At 56.3% G+C, this 17,389-nt stretch overlaps 2 protein-coding genes across 4 annotated transcripts; both read left to right on the forward strand.

Annotated features, from left to right (window-relative positions):
* The first annotated feature begins 1 nt into the window (after window position 1).
* On the forward strand, window positions 2-10,136 carry Thbs3 (thrombospondin 3). 3 transcript variants are annotated; one of them, XM_015502781.2, is made up of 23 exons: window positions 2-148; window positions 1,186-1,392; window positions 1,961-2,217; window positions 2,315-2,417; window positions 3,462-3,488; window positions 3,689-3,771; window positions 3,855-3,906; window positions 4,032-4,180; window positions 4,556-4,696; window positions 5,029-5,106; window positions 5,441-5,593; window positions 5,799-5,909; window positions 6,004-6,111; window positions 6,297-6,456; window positions 6,675-6,793; window positions 6,907-6,959; window positions 7,223-7,416; window positions 7,599-7,777; window positions 7,892-7,940; window positions 8,155-8,351; window positions 8,575-8,747; window positions 9,610-9,749; window positions 9,835-10,136. In XM_015502781.2, exons 1-23 carry the CDS (start codon window positions 70-72, stop codon window positions 9,891-9,893), a joined length of 2,871 nt encoding a protein of 956 aa, XP_015358267.1. In that variant the 5' UTR covers window positions 2-69; the 3' UTR covers window positions 9,894-10,136. The 3 variants fall into 3 exon arrangements, with proteins under 3 accessions (XP_015358267.1, XP_048670698.1, XP_048670699.1); XM_048814742.1 differs by lacking the exon at window positions 2-148 and having other exon boundaries at window positions 1,267-1,399; XM_048814741.1 differs by lacking the exons at window positions 9,610-9,749; window positions 9,835-10,136 and having other exon boundaries at window positions 8,243-8,351; window positions 8,575-8,715.
* Window positions 10,137-12,452: 2,316 nt separating this feature from the next.
* Muc1 (mucin 1, cell surface associated) lies at window positions 12,453-16,631 on the forward strand. Its single transcript, XM_048814749.1, has 7 exons — window positions 12,453-12,610; window positions 13,183-14,333; window positions 14,431-14,486; window positions 14,633-14,766; window positions 14,904-15,025; window positions 15,108-15,257; window positions 16,255-16,631. Exons 1-7 carry the CDS (start codon window positions 12,553-12,555, stop codon window positions 16,327-16,329), a joined length of 1,746 nt encoding a protein of 581 aa, XP_048670706.1. The 5' UTR covers window positions 12,453-12,552; the 3' UTR covers window positions 16,330-16,631.
* Window positions 16,632-17,389: the final 758 nt, after the last annotated feature.

A 17,389-nucleotide genomic window follows, 5' to 3' on the forward strand; every position in this document is an offset into this window, starting at 1 on the left:
TGCTCTCTCCGCCTAGCCTTTCCCCTCCCAGCCGCCTGCCTGCCAGGGGTAGTGAACCGGCTGAGCGGCATGGAGACGCAGAAACTTCGGGGGGCCCTGGCTCTTCTCCTCCTTTGCTCTTTCGCATCCGCTAGTCAGGATCTGCAGGGTAAGCCTGTCTCCATCCTCCTAGACTCCTCTCTGTCTCCTCTCTATTTGCCCCCAGCACAGGTAGCGGGAGGTTGCGGGCAAGGGGAGAGTCCTGAAATTGAGCCCCGGGAGAGTTCCACTGCCTAGAGTTGGTGAAATTATGGCCTGGTGGAAAGGAGTGGGTACCAGAGATTGTGCGAGTGGGAACTGGCCAGGATTAGGCATGAGGCCAGAGCCAAGGACTCAGGAGCGGGTTGTTAGGACTGCTTGGCTGGGTTGTTAGAGCATCCACAGGCACCCCAAGGGTCAGGAAGAGCAGCCTGAAGGTTGGTGCATTGTGAGGATCCTTTCCCTTCTCCCTGGGCTCCTGGCTGCTGAAAGTCAGGGTGGGGGTGGGGACTGAGAGGTCTAGGCTCTCCCGGAGGTCTGGTGGTGGGATGGGCCTGATGGGTGTGGGAGAGGTAGCTGGAGCAGATGACACAGGCAAAGATTCTTTACTGGCTGGAAGGGAAACCACAGATTGGCCAGGACACAGGAGGCAGAAGAGCTGGGTCTTACATTCCCTGGGGGGTGGGGGAGCCCAGACAGTGGGAGGGTGGGAGCCCTCAGTGGGCAGCTGTTCTTATCCAGATGAGTGTGCCGAGTCCCCAGGATGGGAGGAGGTGGACCAGGGTGTGGAATGAGCCAGACCCAGCAGTGGAAAGAGAAGCTGCCTCCCATTTCTGCGCTGTGGGCACCAGGTGCCACTCCTGCCTCATACCAGCACAGCGTCTCCCTTGCGCCACCTGGTGGGGGCATCTCAAGTTTGTGGGATGGTTTCTTATTTCCAAGTGAGTCTCAGGTCTGCAGGTTCCCAGAGGGAGGTAACAGGCCATAATGAAGGAAGGAAAGATTCACTGCCCCCGGCTGTCCTCTGATAACAAAAGGGTGGAGTTACACTGCTTGGTGGTGTGGTGGTGGGTAACTAGGGATGCCCCACCCCTGAGGGCTCAGGGGAGAAGGCAGGTCTTAGCACTTGACTCCTTCTTCTGACCTTGATCACCCCTGCCTGGCCAGTAATTGACCTGCTGACTCTGGGTGAGTCCCGGCAAATGGTAGCTGTGGCAGAGAAGATCCGGACAGCTCTACTTACTGCTGGGGACATCTACCTCTTGTCCACATTCCGCCTGCCCCCTAAGCAGGGTGGTGTCCTCTTTGGCCTCTACTCTCGCCAAGACAACACGCGATGGCTGGAGGCCTCTGTTGTGGGCAAGATCAACAAAGGTGACTGGTGGGCATCTTCTTTTCTGCATCAGTGGTTCCCTTAAGCGCTCTCCCTCATCCCCACAGCAGGTGCCTCTTAATTCTCCTTGACCTCCTCTGGGAACCGTGGTTCCCGTCCGGCTGTGGCCAGGCACCAAGGGGCACAGTAGGGGTTATGGAATGCGTACTAAATCAGGAGGTCAGGTGCCCAAATAGCAAGGTGAGGTCTGGTATTTATAGGTATGGGAGGCTGTACTTAGGGATGCCCAGAGAGAGGGTGAGACATCTCTGTGCCCCAGCAGTGACAGAGATCCCTCAGATCCCTGGACAGGTCAGTGGGTATAGAACTAGCTGTCACCCTGGCAGAGGATAGGTTGCTATGATGCACTGAAGACTAAGAAAGTCCCTGTCTCTGAACCAATTTGAAAACATTTGTTTGTATACCCATTATTCGCAAAGTGTTGAGAGATATACAGCTGATTTAGGGATGGTAGCCCCAGAGATGTGGTATCCAGAAGAGTTGATCCGCGGCTCAATGGGACCCAGGGGATGGGGGATAGTGCCCGTACTGACCTCCCCTCCCGGGCAGTACTGGTGCGGTACCAGCGGGAAGATGGCAAAGTCCACGCAGTGAACCTACAGCAAGCAGGCCTGGCTGATGGCCGCACACACACAGCTCTCCTGCGACTCCGAGGTCCCTCCCGACCCAGCCCTGGCTTGCAGCTCTACGTGGACTGCAAACTGGGTGACCAACATGCCGGCCTCCCAGCACTGGCCCCCATTCCTCCAGCAGAGGTCAGTGGGCTGGAGATTAGGACCGGACAGAAGGCTTATTTGAGGATGCAGGTAAGCAGGAAAGACCCTCCAAGTTGTGTGGAGACAGTCTGCACCAGTGGGGGGAGGAATTGGTAGAACTACTTTACCTGCTGTCCCCTCCCCCCAGGGCTTTGTGGAATCAATGAAAATTATTCTGGGCGGGTCCATGGCCCGTGTAGGAGCCCTGAGTGAATGTCCCTTCCAAGGGGATGAATCCATCCACAGTGCAGGTAACAGAGACTCCTATTATGAGGCCATGGGTCTGTGGTTTCCAGTGACTCTGTCCTTCTGATTTCCTTTCCCCTAACACCCATTCCTTTGGCTCATCTATTCCTGGGACTTCTGACCCAATCTTTTACCCTCAACTCCATGATCTCCTATATGGGAGGTTTAGGTAAAAAAAAAAAAACAAAAAAAAAACAGGTGTCCCTGTTCAGGTCACCCAGCCTAGGCCAGAAAAGTACCATGATCCAAGAGAGGTCCAATTCTGAGGATCCCTGGGAGACAGTGGGGAGGAAGGCACTTTCTGGGTCTTGGCCAAGATCCTTGTTTCAGGTTTTTGTAGGTCCTCTTGGCCGCTGGCATCTACCAGCAGTGTCTCTGAGCATTGCCCATCTGCCTGGTCTCTCTGACAGATACTCGAAGGCTCTTATACAGGAAGAGCTCTTGGAGGAAGCTTGGAAAGGCAGAAATGGAATGTACTGGGGCCCTTGTCCTGGTTTGGGTGGCCTCTCACTGGGACCCATTCTGCTACTTCCATGCCTGAGAACCAGGGGAATTTTTTTGCTGTGTGCCAGAGATTGAACCTGGGGATGCTTAACCACTGAGCCACATCCCCAGCCTTTTTTGTTTATATTTTATTTAGAGACAGGGTCTCATTGAGTTGCTAAGTGCCTTGCTAATTTGCTGAGGCTGGCTTTGAACTTCCAATCCTCCTGCTTCAGCCTCCCAAGTTGCTGGGATTACAGGTGTGCGCTACAGTGCCCGACAAGAATTTGGATTTTGACTTCCTATAAGGCAACTCCCCTTTGAGGGTCAGAACTGGTGCTAGCTGGGGATGCGGTTGAGATAGAGCTCTTGGCTAATGTGTGAGTCCCTGGGTTCCATCCCCAGCACCCCAAAAGCAAGACAAAAAAATCGGTGCTGCTTTCTCACCAACTCTGCCCTTGTGCTATGCAGTATCTCATCTTTATTCTAAGGCTCCAGCCTGTTCCCTTCTTCCTTTCTCCTTCCCACCAGCCTGTCCCCCTGACCACGTCTTCTCTTCTCTCTAGTGGCCAGTGCACTGCAATCCATTCTAGGTGAGTAGGCCATGAGGTGGGGAAGGGGTGAGGGTGGGGAGGAGGCCCCAGGGTTGAGCAGCTGCCTGGAACCAAGTCTTCTTCAGTCAGGTGTGGGTGGGTCTTAAAAGGTAGGGGATGGGCAGCAGTGGCTTGTTGCCCTTGGAGGGTTCAGGGCTGATGCCCCAGTTCTGAGCCTCTCCACACATGGGCCCTGACAGGAGAGCAGACTAAGGCGCTGGTCACCCAACTCACCCTCTTCAACCAGATCCTGGTGGAGCTGCGGGATGATATCCGAGACCAGGTTTGGGTGGGCCAGCCGAGGGTGCTACCAGTCCAGGGGTGGGGTGGCAGATGCTGAGAGCTGACTCCTTCCCATTTTTTTAGGTGAAGGAAATGTCTTTGATCCGAAACACCATCATGGAGTGTCAGGTGTGCGGTGAGTGGGAGAGCAGGGGAGGGCTCCAGATGACACCGCTATGCTGCCCACCTGTGGCTTTGGCTTCCCCTTCTAACCATGTGACTGGTGATCTCTGGGTAGCTCTGACTGTCCCTGCCTCCCAGGCTTCCATGAACAGCGTTCCCACTGCAGCCCCAACCCCTGCTTCCGAGGTGTGGACTGCATGGAAGTGTATGAGTATCCTGGCTACCGCTGTGGGCCTTGTCCCCCAGGCCTGCAGGGCAACGGCACCCACTGCGATGACATCAATGAGGTAGGGGAGGCAGAGCCCACATGGGTGCAGATAATCGGGGTGAGGGTATCAGGAAGGGCCCAAGAGGGTGGGGAAATGTTGATTGGAAGTAGAGGAATCTGGGGGTTAGGAGAAGTCAGAGACCAGCAAAAAAGTGAGATGGGAGGTAGGCAGAAGACTGGAGGGCCACATGGAAGGAGCTGGGGAGTGGAAGGGCCGTTTGAGCAAGGGGTACAATTACAGATTGCAAATCAGAGGGAGGCTGGGGCACAAATCAGGAGCACCATGAGAATGGAGAGGGAGAGTTGTGGAGCAGAGAGAACAGGAACACTGGTTCCAGGATCATAGGCCCAGGTTCTCTGGAGAGAAGCCTCATATCTGCTTCCCTGCCCTCAGTGTGCTCACGCTGACCCCTGTTTCCCGGGCTCCAGCTGCATCAACACTATGCCCGGCTTCCACTGTGAGGCCTGTCCTCGAGGCTACAAGGGCACCCGGGTGTCTGGTGTGGGAATTGACTATGCCCGGGCCAGCAAACAGGTCAGGATGGACAGTCTGTCTAGAGAAGGGGATTCTGGGTGGGACATGGGACACTGGTGATAAATAGGGTGAGGCTGGCTTCGTATTGGCTTGGGGTCTGGACTTATTAATGCTCATGATAAGGCCACACCAATGCCTTCTCCTGTATTTGCATCAGCCCTGAACCCTCCAAGGGCAACAAGCCACTGCTGCCCATCCCCTACCTTTTAAGACCCACCCACACCTGACTGAAGAGGACTTGGTTCCAGGCAGCTGCTCAAGCCTGGGGCCTCCTCCCCACCCTCACCCCTTCCCCACCTCATGGCCTACTCACCCAAAGTCTGCCCCTTCAGGTCTGCAATGACATTGATGAATGCAACGATGGTAACAATGGTGGCTGTGACCCAAACTCCATCTGCACCAACACCATGGTGAGCTGAACACCCTGTCTCCACGGGTGGTGTTAGAAATGTATGACCCATCGTCAAATTGCCTGCTCTCTTCCTCCTTCCCTGGGGTTCTAGAGTCCGTGTTCACAGGGACCCTACTGCCTCTAACCAGCAGGGACCTTTAGCAAGTTCTCAAGCATCCTTATTTGAAAAATGGGGCCATTATCTACTTTGAAAGATTGTCCTGAGAGCCTAAAGGAGAAACTAATATGCCCTGTTGGCTGTGAGGGCAGGTGCTATACCCTCAGGGAGGGCAGTGCCAGTCCAGGGCACCTGGTGGCCCCAGCCTCTTTCCCGACTCTACTTTCTCTCTCAGGGATCTTTCAGATGTGGTCCCTGCCGCCAGGGTTTCCTGGGCAACCAGACCCAGGGCTGCCTCCCAGCAAGGACCTGCTTCAGCCCAGCCCACAGCCCCTGCCATGTTCATGCTCACTGTCTCTTTGAACGAAATGGTGCAGTGTCCTGCCAGGTGGGCTGGGAAGGACAAGGGAAGGAAATGTAGGGAAAGGGCGAAGACTAGTGAACATGTTTAAGGTTGGGGGGACTTCGTGGAAAAGGGTGGTGGGTCTGGGCCCAGGAACTGGCTAGTGGGAAAAGTAGGGCCTAGAGAGGGAGTGGTGGGGCATGGGAAGCCATCCCAAGTTGCCAATTCCTGCTGTTTGTGTCACCCCCAGTGTAATGTGGGCTGGGCCGGGAACGGGAACGTGTGCGGGCCTGACACGGACATTGACGGCTACCCGGATCAGGCGCTGCCCTGCATGGATAACAACAAACACTGCAAGCAGGTGCAGGGGCCAGTGGACCAGTGTGGTGGGGAGCCCCAGGCTGGGTCAGGCCAGAACTCATCCGTTCTGTTCTCTCCCTCCTCCTGAACTTCAGGACAACTGCCTTTTGACACCTAACTCTGGGCAAGAAGATGCTGACAATGATGGCGTGGGGGACCAGTGTGATGAAGACGCTGACGGGGATGGGATCAAGAATGTTGAGGTGGTCCCCAGACCTTCCTGCCCTCTGCAGCTCCTCTGCTCTCTTCGTCCTGTTTGGTTCTCTCTGGCCTCTCCCATAATCCTGCCCCTTGACAGTGCTCTAAGAAGGTTCCAGAACTCCAGATTAGGGAGCTCTAAACCTGTGGCCCCGGACAGGTGGATCTTCCCCTCTCATTTCTTGACCAGGACAACTGCCGACTGTTTCCCAACAAGGACCAGCAGAACTCAGATACAGATTCATTTGGTGATGCCTGTGACAACTGCCCCAATGTTCCCAACAATGACCAGAAGGATACAGATGGCAATGGAGAAGGAGACGCCTGTGACAACGATGTGGATGGGGATGGTGCAGGCCTGGGGCTCAGGGGCAGGCTGGGAATTTGGATAGAGGGGATGAGTCAGGGAAGCTAGGAGGTCTGTGAGAATTGGGAGGCATGCTGTGGGAGCTGGCCTGGGTCAGAGAAGATGACCAACATAACGGAGACCAAGCTCAGGACGTTCACCAAGTTAGAAGAGTGAGACGTGTTCTAGTGACAACTCTGTGCTTTTCCCCATGTCTTCTAGGCATCCCCAATGGATTGGACAATTGCCCTAAAGTACCTAACCCGCTACAGACAGACAGGGATGCGGATGGGGTGGGAGATGCTTGTGACAGCTGCCCTGAAATGAGCAATCCTACCCAGGTACAGGGGAGGGGAAGGGTAATCAGTGGAAAGCCCCAGCCCTTTGGATGGGAAGTGGGTCACCATCTTCAGAGTTATCAAGAGGAGATGGTGAGATCAGGCCCCTCTCTCAGACAGATGCAGACAGTGACCTGGTGGGAGATGTCTGTGACACCAATGAAGACAGGTGGGGTCTTGGCCAAGAGACAGTCTCCCAGGGGATATTTTACTTTCTTCTAGTCCATTCTCACTTCTCTCTATGGCTCAGTTTTCATTCTCTATTCCCATAATCTCCCTTCCATTCCTATTGCTGGACCTTCACATCTGGCTGATTGCAAGGGGTCTGGATGGAGGGCAGGCTCAAGACTCCCCTAAGCAGAAGACAGGGAAAGAAAGGATGGATGGGGGGACTTTGGACAGCAATTATTTGGTGACTGTTTTTCTGAGCAGCGATGGGGATGGTCATCAGGATACCAAGGACAACTGCCCACAGCTGCCAAATAGCTCCCAGCTGGACTCAGACAACGATGGACTTGGAGATGAGTGTGATGGGGATGATGACAATGACGGTGTCCCAGATTATGTGCCTCCTGGTCCTGATAACTGTCGTCTAGTACCCAATCCCAATCAGAAAGACTCAGATGGTAAGGCTTGCTCCAAAGAGGGTTGGACTGGTTTGGACTTTGCTCAGGGGGAGGTAGCAAGCCCTGCAGGGCAGTAAGGAAGGGCAGGTAGGGAGAAGTCAGGAATGCAAGATCCAGGAGGTGACAGTGTTGCCCATTGGCAGTGGCTAGGCCTTCCTGAGCTCCTAGCCTTATCTACCCAGGCAATGGTGTTGGTGATGTGTGTGAGGATGACTTTGACAATGATGCAGTAGTCGACCCCCTGGATGTGTGTCCTGAAAGTGCAGAGGTAACCCTCACGGATTTCCGAGCCTATCAGACCGTCGTCCTGGATCCTGAGGGTGATGCTCAGATTGACCCAAACTGGGTCGTTCTCAATCAGGTACTTAGACTCGGCAGTGGGCTGGGCAGGTACTGTCAGGCCAGACCACCAGGTAGGGCCTAGGTGGGGTAGTACACCTGGATCAGGGCTTATTTCTTTCCTGAACAACCCCAGGGCATGGAAATCGTTCAGACCATGAACAGTGACCCTGGCCTGGCAGTTGGTATGTACGGGGTCATCCAGTTCAATAATTTCCAAATGGAAGAATTCTTCAGGGACAGAGCATGAGGGAGGAAAGGGAGGGGAAAGATGGGCGAAGGCAACAGAGAAGGCAGTGGACAAGCTGGCCACACATACTGCAGGCACCCCTTCCCAGTCCTCCTGCGGTGGGCCACTTGCTGCCCCTGACCTTTACCCCACCCCTACCCCCACCCCAGGATACACAGCCTTCAATGGTGTGGACTTTGAAGGCACCTTCCATGTGAACACAGTGACTGACGATGACTACGCAGGTTTTCTCTTCAGTTACCAGGACAGTGGCCGCTTCTATGTGGTCATGTGGAAGCAGACAGAGCAGACCTATTGGCAGGCCACACCTTTCCGTGCTGTTGCCCAGCCGGGGCTGCAGCTCAAGGTAACCCAGCTGCCCAGTTTCCCCAACCTAGGCCTGTTCCCAAAGCTCTCCCCTGCCAACCCCAGGGCCTCCTCTCCTGCCTGATCGGGAATCCTCAGGACTCTGGCCTGCAGGTCAGCTCTGTGGGCCTCCTTGACTCCCTTCCCACCTGTACGTACCAGCCTTGTGTTTCCCTTCTCTTTGGTCCCATGGTTGACCTAGTGTCTTTGCCAATGACCCCCAGGCAGTGACATCAGTGTCTGGCCCAGGTGAGCACCTCCGGAATGCCCTGTGGCATACTGGCCATACCCCTGACCAGGTACGGCTGTTATGGACTGACCCACGAAATGTGGGCTGGCGTGACAAGACCTCCTATCGCTGGCAGCTGCTGCACCGGCCTCAAGTTGGTTATATTCGGTGAGGAGAGGGGCCGAGTCCATCCGGAGGACCCCAGGCTGGGGCCTTTCCTTCCCTTTTAGCTGGGACTCACCAGTGACCTCTCCTCTGCTCAGTTCCTCAGTGCCATGGGTAGGGACCATGGCCACTTCTCTCCATCTCCCTTCTCACCACAGACAGGACCTGTAGCCAGTGTTGGGCACATCATTCCTTCTCTGTGCCCCATTTTTCTTCTGTAAAATAAGAGCATTGAGCTAGATGCCCTCAGGCCCCAGGCCAGTCTGTACGGGGCCCATCACTTCCAACCTCCTAAGTGGCACAGCCCAGAGCCTACTTCATCAGCAGCTGACCTGGAAGGGATTTTACAGAGGCCCAGACCTCCCAGTTCAGCACTTTGTCCACAACTTTGCAGTTCCTTCCCACAAGTGTCCCTAGTTGATGGGGACAACTGGAGAAGGGAGGGGAAATGGGTGTGCTTGGAGGCTGGACTTTTTTCAGTCAAGAACTCAGAGTCCTGGGGCCTGGGGTTGGTGCCCCTTTAAGGTGCCTAGTGCTGTGGGGCGCCAGAGCTGGGGATAAAGGGGGGTTGACTAGAGCCTGGGAAGCGGGTGACTTCACCCCCCTGCCCATTGTGCTCATCGCCATGGCAACCCAATCCTCGCTTGGAATGAGGCTGGTGCTTTGAGATGCAAAAGGGGCTGGACAAAGAGCTAGGGGCCCCTGGCCTGAGAAAAGCACCCCCTTCCCTCCCCTTTCCTCCTCTCCCTTCTCTCTTCAGCCTGGTGAGCTCAAGGGGGGCTGGGATGAGCAGGGCCTGGGACATGGAGGCACTGTACCCACTGGCACCTTAGCACCAATGGACACCCACCCCTATCCTGGACAGGGTGAAGCTCTATGAGGGTCCCCAGCTAGTGGCGGATTCTGGGGTGATCATTGACACATCCATGCGAGGGGGGCGTCTTGGTGTATTCTGCTTCTCCCAGGAAAACATCATTTGGTCCAATCTCCAGTATCGATGCAACGGTGAGGCTCTAGACAGATCAACCTGACCCCTCACATGTCCTGGAAGAGTCACATTCTCTGACCTTACTTATTTCCCCTTCTTCAGACACAGTGCCCGAGGACTTTGAGCCATTCCGGAGGCAGCTGCTGCAGGGAAGGGTGTGAGGAGGTGGCCACCGGATTCCTGATTTTAGACTCTCTGGCCTTGGGGTCCATCCTGGAGACTCTGAGGTCCAAACTACAGCCCCTCAGCCAAACATAGACCCTCCTCTGGCACCCGTCAGTTCAGCCCCAGTGGGGCAGCACCCCCACTGTTCAGGTGTTGGGACATTTTCAAGGGGTATTACTCAGGTACTAACCCCAGGAAAGAAAATAGCAGATTGCCATAAAGTTCCAGTTGTTTTCTAAGCCAGTGCAATTGCTTGTTTAGGGGTTTTCTGGGTTAGGGTGGGAATCAAGAAGGAACCTGAGGGCGTCAGAGGAAAGCTGGTAGGCTAGAAGTTAGAGAGCTAAGGAAAGTTTGGCTGATTTGGGTCGCGGGTGGAGAAGGTGCCAGATGGGGTTAAGTGAAGGATGAGGTGCTGTTCGGAGGATGGCTAAAGTCCTCCCAGCCCCACTTACTCACGGTGGCAGCGGCGACACTCCAGTCTATCTTAGATCAGCCGGTATCGAAAGCCAGGAGGGCGGGGGCTGCCCCGCTTGAGGAGAGGGGGAGGCCGGGGGGCCGAGGGGGCCGGAGGCCGGGACGAGTGCAATATTGGCGGGGGAAGTAACAACACTGCACCGCGTCCCGTCCCTCCCGCCCGCCCGGGGCCCGGGATCCCACTCCCTACAGCCTGAAGCCAGCCGGGCTCAAGGACTGGGGTGCACTTTGGGGAGTTGGGTTCACCTTAGAAGCAGGCCAAAGACTTGGCGCCTCTAAGGGTGAAGGGGATGGTAAAAGGGAGGGGGTAAAGGGAGAAGGGGAGACCGCGGTGCCCAGGAACGCCGCTTTCCGACGCCCGGGCGTTGCGCGCGCTTGCTCTTTAAATACTCAGACTGAGCGGCGCGGAGCCGTCACCATGGTGACGCGTGTCCCAGCAACCGAACTGAATGGCTGTTGCCAGGCAACTCCAGAGTTGAGGTTTGGGGCCGCCCACCTAGATATTCCTACTTTCTCTAACGGGCTGGTGGGGGGGCCTTCCCCGCCTCCAGCCGGCTCGCGAGCGCGCGGACGTACCGCGCCCAGCGCCGCCCACGGGCTACGGCGCGGCACAACGCGGTGCCTTGGAGGCCGAGCCGCGGGCGCGGGAGCGGTGGTGCCCCGCTCCTGCCTGGGCTTTCCTCCAGTCTCGCGCCATGCAGGAATGTTCTTAAAGTACTGGTTTCCAGTCTGTGTTGTCGGGGCTAAGAGTTGTTTTCCCCATCCCCTCGACACTGCCTCTGTTGGCCTAGGCCACCAGCGGGAACCCGGATCCAGCCTACACCCTGAGACCACGTGCCGCACTGGCCCCAAATACCTCCCTTCCCCGCAAACATTTCCGGCCTTCAAAGTACCTTTCGATTCTCCCAAATGACGCACCCTCACGTACGGTTTTGCTCTCCCAACGCACACGCACCTGCACCACTCTGCTCCCCGGAGGACAGTGGTATTCCTAAATTCCATTCTGTCGCTCCACCTACTCGGCCTCCTAAATCCGCGACTAACCTGTCCTACTCCCCCCTCCCACATTCCGATGTCCTCTCCCAGAGACCTCGACGCCCCTTCTATAAGCCTCAGGACCCCACCCACTTAGAATCATTTCCTCCAGACACCACCCCCAAGCGTCTGAGTCCCCCACCTACTGCCCCCGACCCCACGGTTGTGTGTGGCGCCCCCCCTCCCCCCGCTTTCCTTCCAAGGCATTGATACTTCCCGCCAGGGCCCAGCTTCCCCAGGATCTCACTGCCCCCATTCAGTCAACGTCGCCCAACCTCCTCTCCCCTGGATCGGGGCCCCTCCGGACGCCAGGGTCGGCCACTAGAGGGCAGGAGCTCCCAGCAGCAGCTCGAGGTGGAGGCTGGAAAGGAAGAAGCCTAGGGTTCGGCAGAGCCCTGGTTTCGACCTTCTTTAAGTGGAAATTTCCCCCCGCCCCCTTCTCGGGAGAAAGCCAAGGAGGGAACCCAGGCTGCTGGAAAGCCCGGCCGGCCGGGGCGGGGACTGTGGGTTTCAGGGTAGAACCGTGTGTGGAACGGGACAGGGAGCGGTTAGAAGGGTGGGGCTATTCCGGGAAGTGGAGGGGGGCAGGGAGGGAGTCCCAAACTAGCACCTAGTTCACTCGTTATTAAGCACCCTTATTTCTTGTCAGCACGCAGAGTGGGGCTTCAAAGGACCCGGGAGGGGAGGGAAATAGAGTGGCGGACCTCGGGGTAGGCCTCCTGGCCTTGCTGTCAGGGCCTTCACTAGGCCCCCCTTCTCTGCTCCCTTTCCTCACCTTAGCTGTTGTGCTGGGGCTAAAAGTAGAACGGGGGTGGGTCACGCTCCCTAACCCCCTCCCCCACACCCACCTCCTGGAGTCAGGGAGTGGTTGGTAAAAGGGGAGGTCAGTGAAGAACAAACAGGTTGTCAGAAGTTGAGTGATTGGAGCCCATGTACCCTACTCAGGAATGGTTGGGGAGGAGGAGGAAAAGGCAGGAGGTAAGGAAGGGGGAAGGGGGGCGGGGTTTTGTCACCTGTCACCTGCTCCGGCTGTGCCTAGGGCGGAAGGGGGGGACTGGTATAAAGCAGCAGGCGCCAGTGCCGCTCCAAGTCACTGCAGTGCGGCTGGAGTCTGCTCTGCCCCCTCCCCACCAGTTCAACACCACCATGACACCTGGCATCCAGTCCCCCTTCTTCCTGCTGCTGCTTCTCCCAGTGCTTCCAGGTGAGGGGCCTGAGGTTTGGAGGGGGCTGCCCTGCTCATGTGGTATTCCTGGACTTTCTGTGGGTTTTATTTCCTGGCAGATGGCACCACGAGAGTCAGAAATTGCAGACAGGTGTGAACAGGTTGGTACCAGAATGAAGGAGAGAGACTCAGGACAGGCTGAGAAGAGGCAGCCCCCAGGAGAGGGGGTGCAGGGGAAGAGAATGTCCCGAAGAGAAGTCTAGGAGGGAAGGGAGTCGGGAAGGGTAAGTCTTAGGAGTGAAGAAATGGACCAGCCAGGAGCAGAGGTGTATGGGAAGAGTGGGAGAGGCTGCCAGCAGGGTAGGAGGAGGGGGGCAGACCCAGGGGCTGCCGACCAATCCCCAGTCCTCCTGATATTACTTCTCCTGTTAGCAAAGGTTATATTTTCTCCTTGCTCTGATTTGCCCTCCAACCCAGTAGTTCTTACAATTTCTGGCTCCAATTAGGTCAGAAAGTAACCCAGTGTCCAACTGTGTTGAGAGAAGTACTGTGAGAATGACCAAAAGTTTACTCCCACCTCAGCTCTGGTTCATGCTCTGCTGCCATTCCAGGACAGAATAGCGTTACCTTATCTGAAGTCTCCAACACTGCCCTAAACTCGGCCAATTCTGTGATCACTGCAACTCCAAGCAGCAGATCTCCATCAGGCTCTGCCACCACCCCAGTACACCATGGTACCTCATCTGGAACCACTGAGGCTCCAAGCAGCTCAGCCTCCACCCCAGCCCACCATGGCACCTCATCTGGGACCACTGGGGCTCCAAGCAGCTCAGCCTCCACCCCAGTCCACCATAGCCACTCATCTGGGACCACTGGGGCTCCAAGCAGCTCAGCCTCCACCCCAGCCCACCATGGCACCTCATCTGGGACCACTGGGGCTCCAAGCAGCAGCTCAGCCTCCACCCCACCCCACCATGGCACCTCATCTGGGACCACTGGGGCTCCAAGCAGCTCAGCCTCCACCCCAGCCCACCATGGCACCTCATCTGGGACCACTGGGGCTCCAAGCAGCAGCTCAGCCTCCACCCCACCCCACCATGGCCCCTCATCTGGGACCACTGGGGCTCCAAGCAGCTCAGCCTCCACCCCAGCCCACCATGGCTCCTCATCTGGGACCACTGGGGCTCCAAGCAGCTCAGCCTCCACCCCAGCCCACCATAGCCACTCATCTGGGACCACTGGGGCCCCAAGCAGCTCAGCCTCCACCCCAGCCCACCATAGCCACTCATCTGGGACCACTGGGGCCCCAAGCAGCTCAGCCTCCACCCCAGCCCATCATGGCACCTCATCTGGAACCAATGGGGCTCCAAGCAGCTCAGCCTCCACCCCAGCCCACAATGACACTTTAGCCCCAACTGCGGGGACTTCATCAGTCTCAGCTGCCACTTCAGTACACAGTGGCACTTCTACTATGGCTACTACAACCCTACTCGACAAGGGTACTAAATCCTCAGTTTCCAGCCAGCCGTCTGACATTTCTACCACCGCTGCCAACATGAGCAACAGTACTGTTGCCAGTAGCAATAGCCATAGCACGGTGCCTCCCTCCACCTCTTCCCATCATAGTTCTCCTTCCCAGGTGTATGTTAGGGTCTCTTTCTTCTCCCTGTCTTTTTACATTTCAAACCTCAAGTTTAATTCTTCCCTGGAAAACCCTAGAACCAACTACTATCAACAACTGCAGAGGAACATTTCTGAATTGGTGGGTATCTGCCTTTCCTTTGCTATACTCCCTTAGGGCAGCTTTCAGAATTATTTAATCTTTTGCATTAAGCCTGAGTCCTTTTCCTCTCATCCAGGTTTTGCAGGTTTATAAACAAGATGGTTTTCTGGGCCTCTTTAATATCATGTTCAGGTACAGTTCTGGGTCAGACTCTGTGTGTGTGTGTGTTGGGGCTTGTTGTCATCAATGTTGTGCGGGACCATTGTGTTTAAGGTTGGGGGGAAATAATGAGCCAAAAGCTGGGACCTTTGGCTGAATTGAGTATTTCCTATGACCAGACCAGGATCTGTGGTGGTAGAACTGACTCTCGTCTTCCGGGAGGGTACCACCAATGCCAAAGAAGTGATGTCACAGTTTTATCAGCTCAAAGAGGAAGGATCGAATTATAACCTGAACATCTCAAGAATCAAGGGTGAGGCTACATCCCCAACTAGAGCCGAGCCCCATGAAAGGTCTCCTCTCCCTCCAGTTGTGCTCTTTCCTTTGGTGCTAGCAGGAGGAGGGCTACCTCCTTTTGGAGACTTCCTTGACCACTGCTTTTCCTTTTAGCGAATGAGGTGCTGTTTCCTTCCTCTGCCCAGTCTGGGTCTGGGGTACCAGGCTGGGGCATTGCCCTGCTGGTGCTGGTCTGTGTTCTACTTGCGTTGGCCATCTTATATCTCATTGCCTTGGTAAGTACTCAGTCTCTGGCCTTCACTGGAATCCCCTGGTAGAGGGAACCCTGTGGTCCAGCATACATTCCTGTCTCCCTAGGCGGTGTGTCGGTGTCGCCAAAAGAACTATGGGCATCTGGATATCTTTCCATCCCGGGAAACCTACCATCCTATGAGTGAATACCCCACTTATCACACCCATGGGCGCTATATGCCCCCTGGAAGTACCAACCGTAGCCCCTATGAGGAGGTGAGGCTGGGCCCCCCCAAGCAGGGAATGGAGGCAGAGGCTCTGGCTGGGGAGGTGTCCCAGGGGGGTATTTGGAAACCCAAAGAGCTTGTAAGAGGTGAGCCTTAAAGAGCCTGGCAAGATTGGTGGGGGTGCTCTGGGGCACAGGTCTGGGAAAGAGATCAAGGAAGCAAGGGGACCTCAAGAGGGAATAACCTCATTACCAACATTCCCCAAAGAGCATTCATTACCTGTCCACATTCACCACTGGCTGAATGGGCACCAGGGCAGTGCTCAGTAGGATGCCCAGAGGCAAAACGGGTGGGGCAGTGTGTCCAGGGGAGCTCTTCCTGCAGAGTCACAAGAGTACACCTGGGCCTGGTTCACCTCCTCCTTGGAGTGGGGAGTAGATTGAGAAAGGCTGGGGGGTCTCCAGGGGAGAGGAAGAAATCTCACCAAATCAGGTAGCGGAGCTGAGGGGTTCCTGGGAGCCTCAGGGAAGCAAGGACACCCCCCCACCACCTGTACACACACACACACACACACACACACACACACACACACACACACTGCCTTTCTGTGCAGGACCTAGTAAATAATTATAGCAGTCACCCAGGACTGGAAAGCCACTCAAGTGGGGGAGGAGATGAGTTTCCTTTTCCTGCCTCCCTTTCTCTCCTTCTGGGGATCTCCTTCTCCCAGTTTTATATGCTCGCGTGCGCACAACCCCCCACTTGGGCTGGAGGAGCAGAAAATGGAGAGAGAAGCGGGCAAGGTGCAGGCTGGGCAGGCCAGGGGGGCTGAGCAGAGCCGGGGGGAGGGAGTGGAAGGGAGCAGTGAGAGGAGCCGGCTGTTTACAGTCACCTGGCTGCTGGTGGGGCTGCAGGTGCTGTCTCTAAGTTAACCCCTTGAGAGCTGATCCAGTCCCTGGGCTGACTACCCCAGACTGGGGAGCCATCCAGCGGTCCCAAGAGATAGCTTTTGCCCCTCACCCTGGATCTCTTTTCCCTCCACCCAGGTGTCTGCAGGCAATGGCAGAGGCAGCCTCTCTTACACGAACCCAGCAGTGGCAGCCACTTCTGCCAACTTGTAGGGACAGGTCACCTGCTCAGCGCTCAGCTGCCAGAAGTGCCTCAGGTTCTTCACTGCCAGAGCCCCTCTCTCCCAATCTGGGCTGATGAGCTGGGAATTCCGGTGGGCTGCTCACAGCCTCCCTCAGAGGCTTTACCAAGCCCCCTAACCCATCTTAGCCTGGTGAAGCCCAGCTGTGCCCCGGGGGATATGCCTGGGACAGTGGGGCCCTGGTAGCTCTCAGGAGGATTGGCCTAGAAATTCTGGCAATCGAGGTGAGAACCCAAACCTGACTGAATAAAATGTGGCCTCTTGTCGTGCCAACTTGTGATCTTTCAATCTGCAACTGGTGGAAAGGAGGGTCCATTAGAATGTGTCAGAGATGGAACCCTGGAAGGGACTTTTGGGAGGTTGGAGGTGGAAAGGAGGCAAGGAGCAGGGTTTGAGAAGCCGATGTGGGGAAAGAGGTGATACTGGGGCATAGGGTGACCTGCTGGAGAACTCAAGAGTCACCTCTCCTCCATTCCTGGTGGCACAGGAGGAAGAAGGAAATGAAACCTCCTAGGCCTGCTCCGGTGGGCCAGGATGACTCGGCTCCGTCAGCACGTGGCTCAGCCAGTGGATGGCTGTCCCCTCTCCTCCAGCCTGGGTTTCACTGGGCTGGCCACCCTCCTCTCCTGCTGGCACTGTGCCCCCAGGCAGCTCTATTCTTAGCTGCCTGGGTGTGAAGCAAATCCTTGGGCAGTGATAACAGCACCAGAGTCAACACCACTGTGATAAGTGGGGGCTGGGTCAGATCCGGCAGCTGGCGCCAGACCCTGCCCCCACCCTGGCCCCTCAACGCCACACCCACTGCTAACCCTAGGGTGGGATCCCAGGCACCCTGGGAATGGGGAAGTGATTCTGGTTCCGTGACCCTTTTAGGCCCAGGCACGATGCCCGGGCCCTGAACCACATTCCCCCCGGGGCCCAGTGTGGCTGTCCAGGTGCCCGGTCTAGGACCTGATGCAGCAGCCAGGGTGCTGTGCCTCCTGGCAGCTATGGTAAGCTGGGGCCTGGGCCTACTACAGGTGTGGCAGGAG

The sequence above is a fragment of the Marmota marmota genome, unplaced genomic scaffold (genome assembly GCF_001458135.2).
Source record: "Marmota marmota marmota unplaced genomic scaffold, marMar, whole genome shotgun sequence".
NCBI classification, from domain to species: Eukaryota; Metazoa; Chordata; class Mammalia; order Rodentia; family Sciuridae; genus Marmota; species Marmota marmota.

Coding starts and splice junctions, on each gene's coding strand:
- Thbs3 (XM_015502781.2), top strand. CDS start 70: ATGGAGACGCAGAAACTTCGGGGGGCCCTGGCTCTTCTCCTCCTTTGC. Junction 6,794..6,906: donor AAATGAGCAATCCTACCCAG/GTACAGGGGAGG, acceptor CCCCTCTCTCAG/ACAGATGCAGACAGTGACCT. Junction 7,941..8,154: donor TGACCCTGGCCTGGCAGTTG/GTATGTACGGGG, acceptor CCCCCACCCCAG/GATACACAGCCTTCAATGGT.
- Muc1 (XM_048814749.1), top strand. CDS start 12,553: ATGACACCTGGCATCCAGTCCCCCTTCTTCCTGCTGCTGCTTCTCCCA. Junction 12,611..13,182: donor GCTTCTCCCAGTGCTTCCAG/GTGAGGGGCCTG, acceptor CTGCCATTCCAG/GACAGAATAGCGTTACCTTA. Junction 14,767..14,903: donor GAACATCTCAAGAATCAAGG/GTGAGGCTACAT, acceptor TTTTCCTTTTAG/CGAATGAGGTGCTGTTTCCT.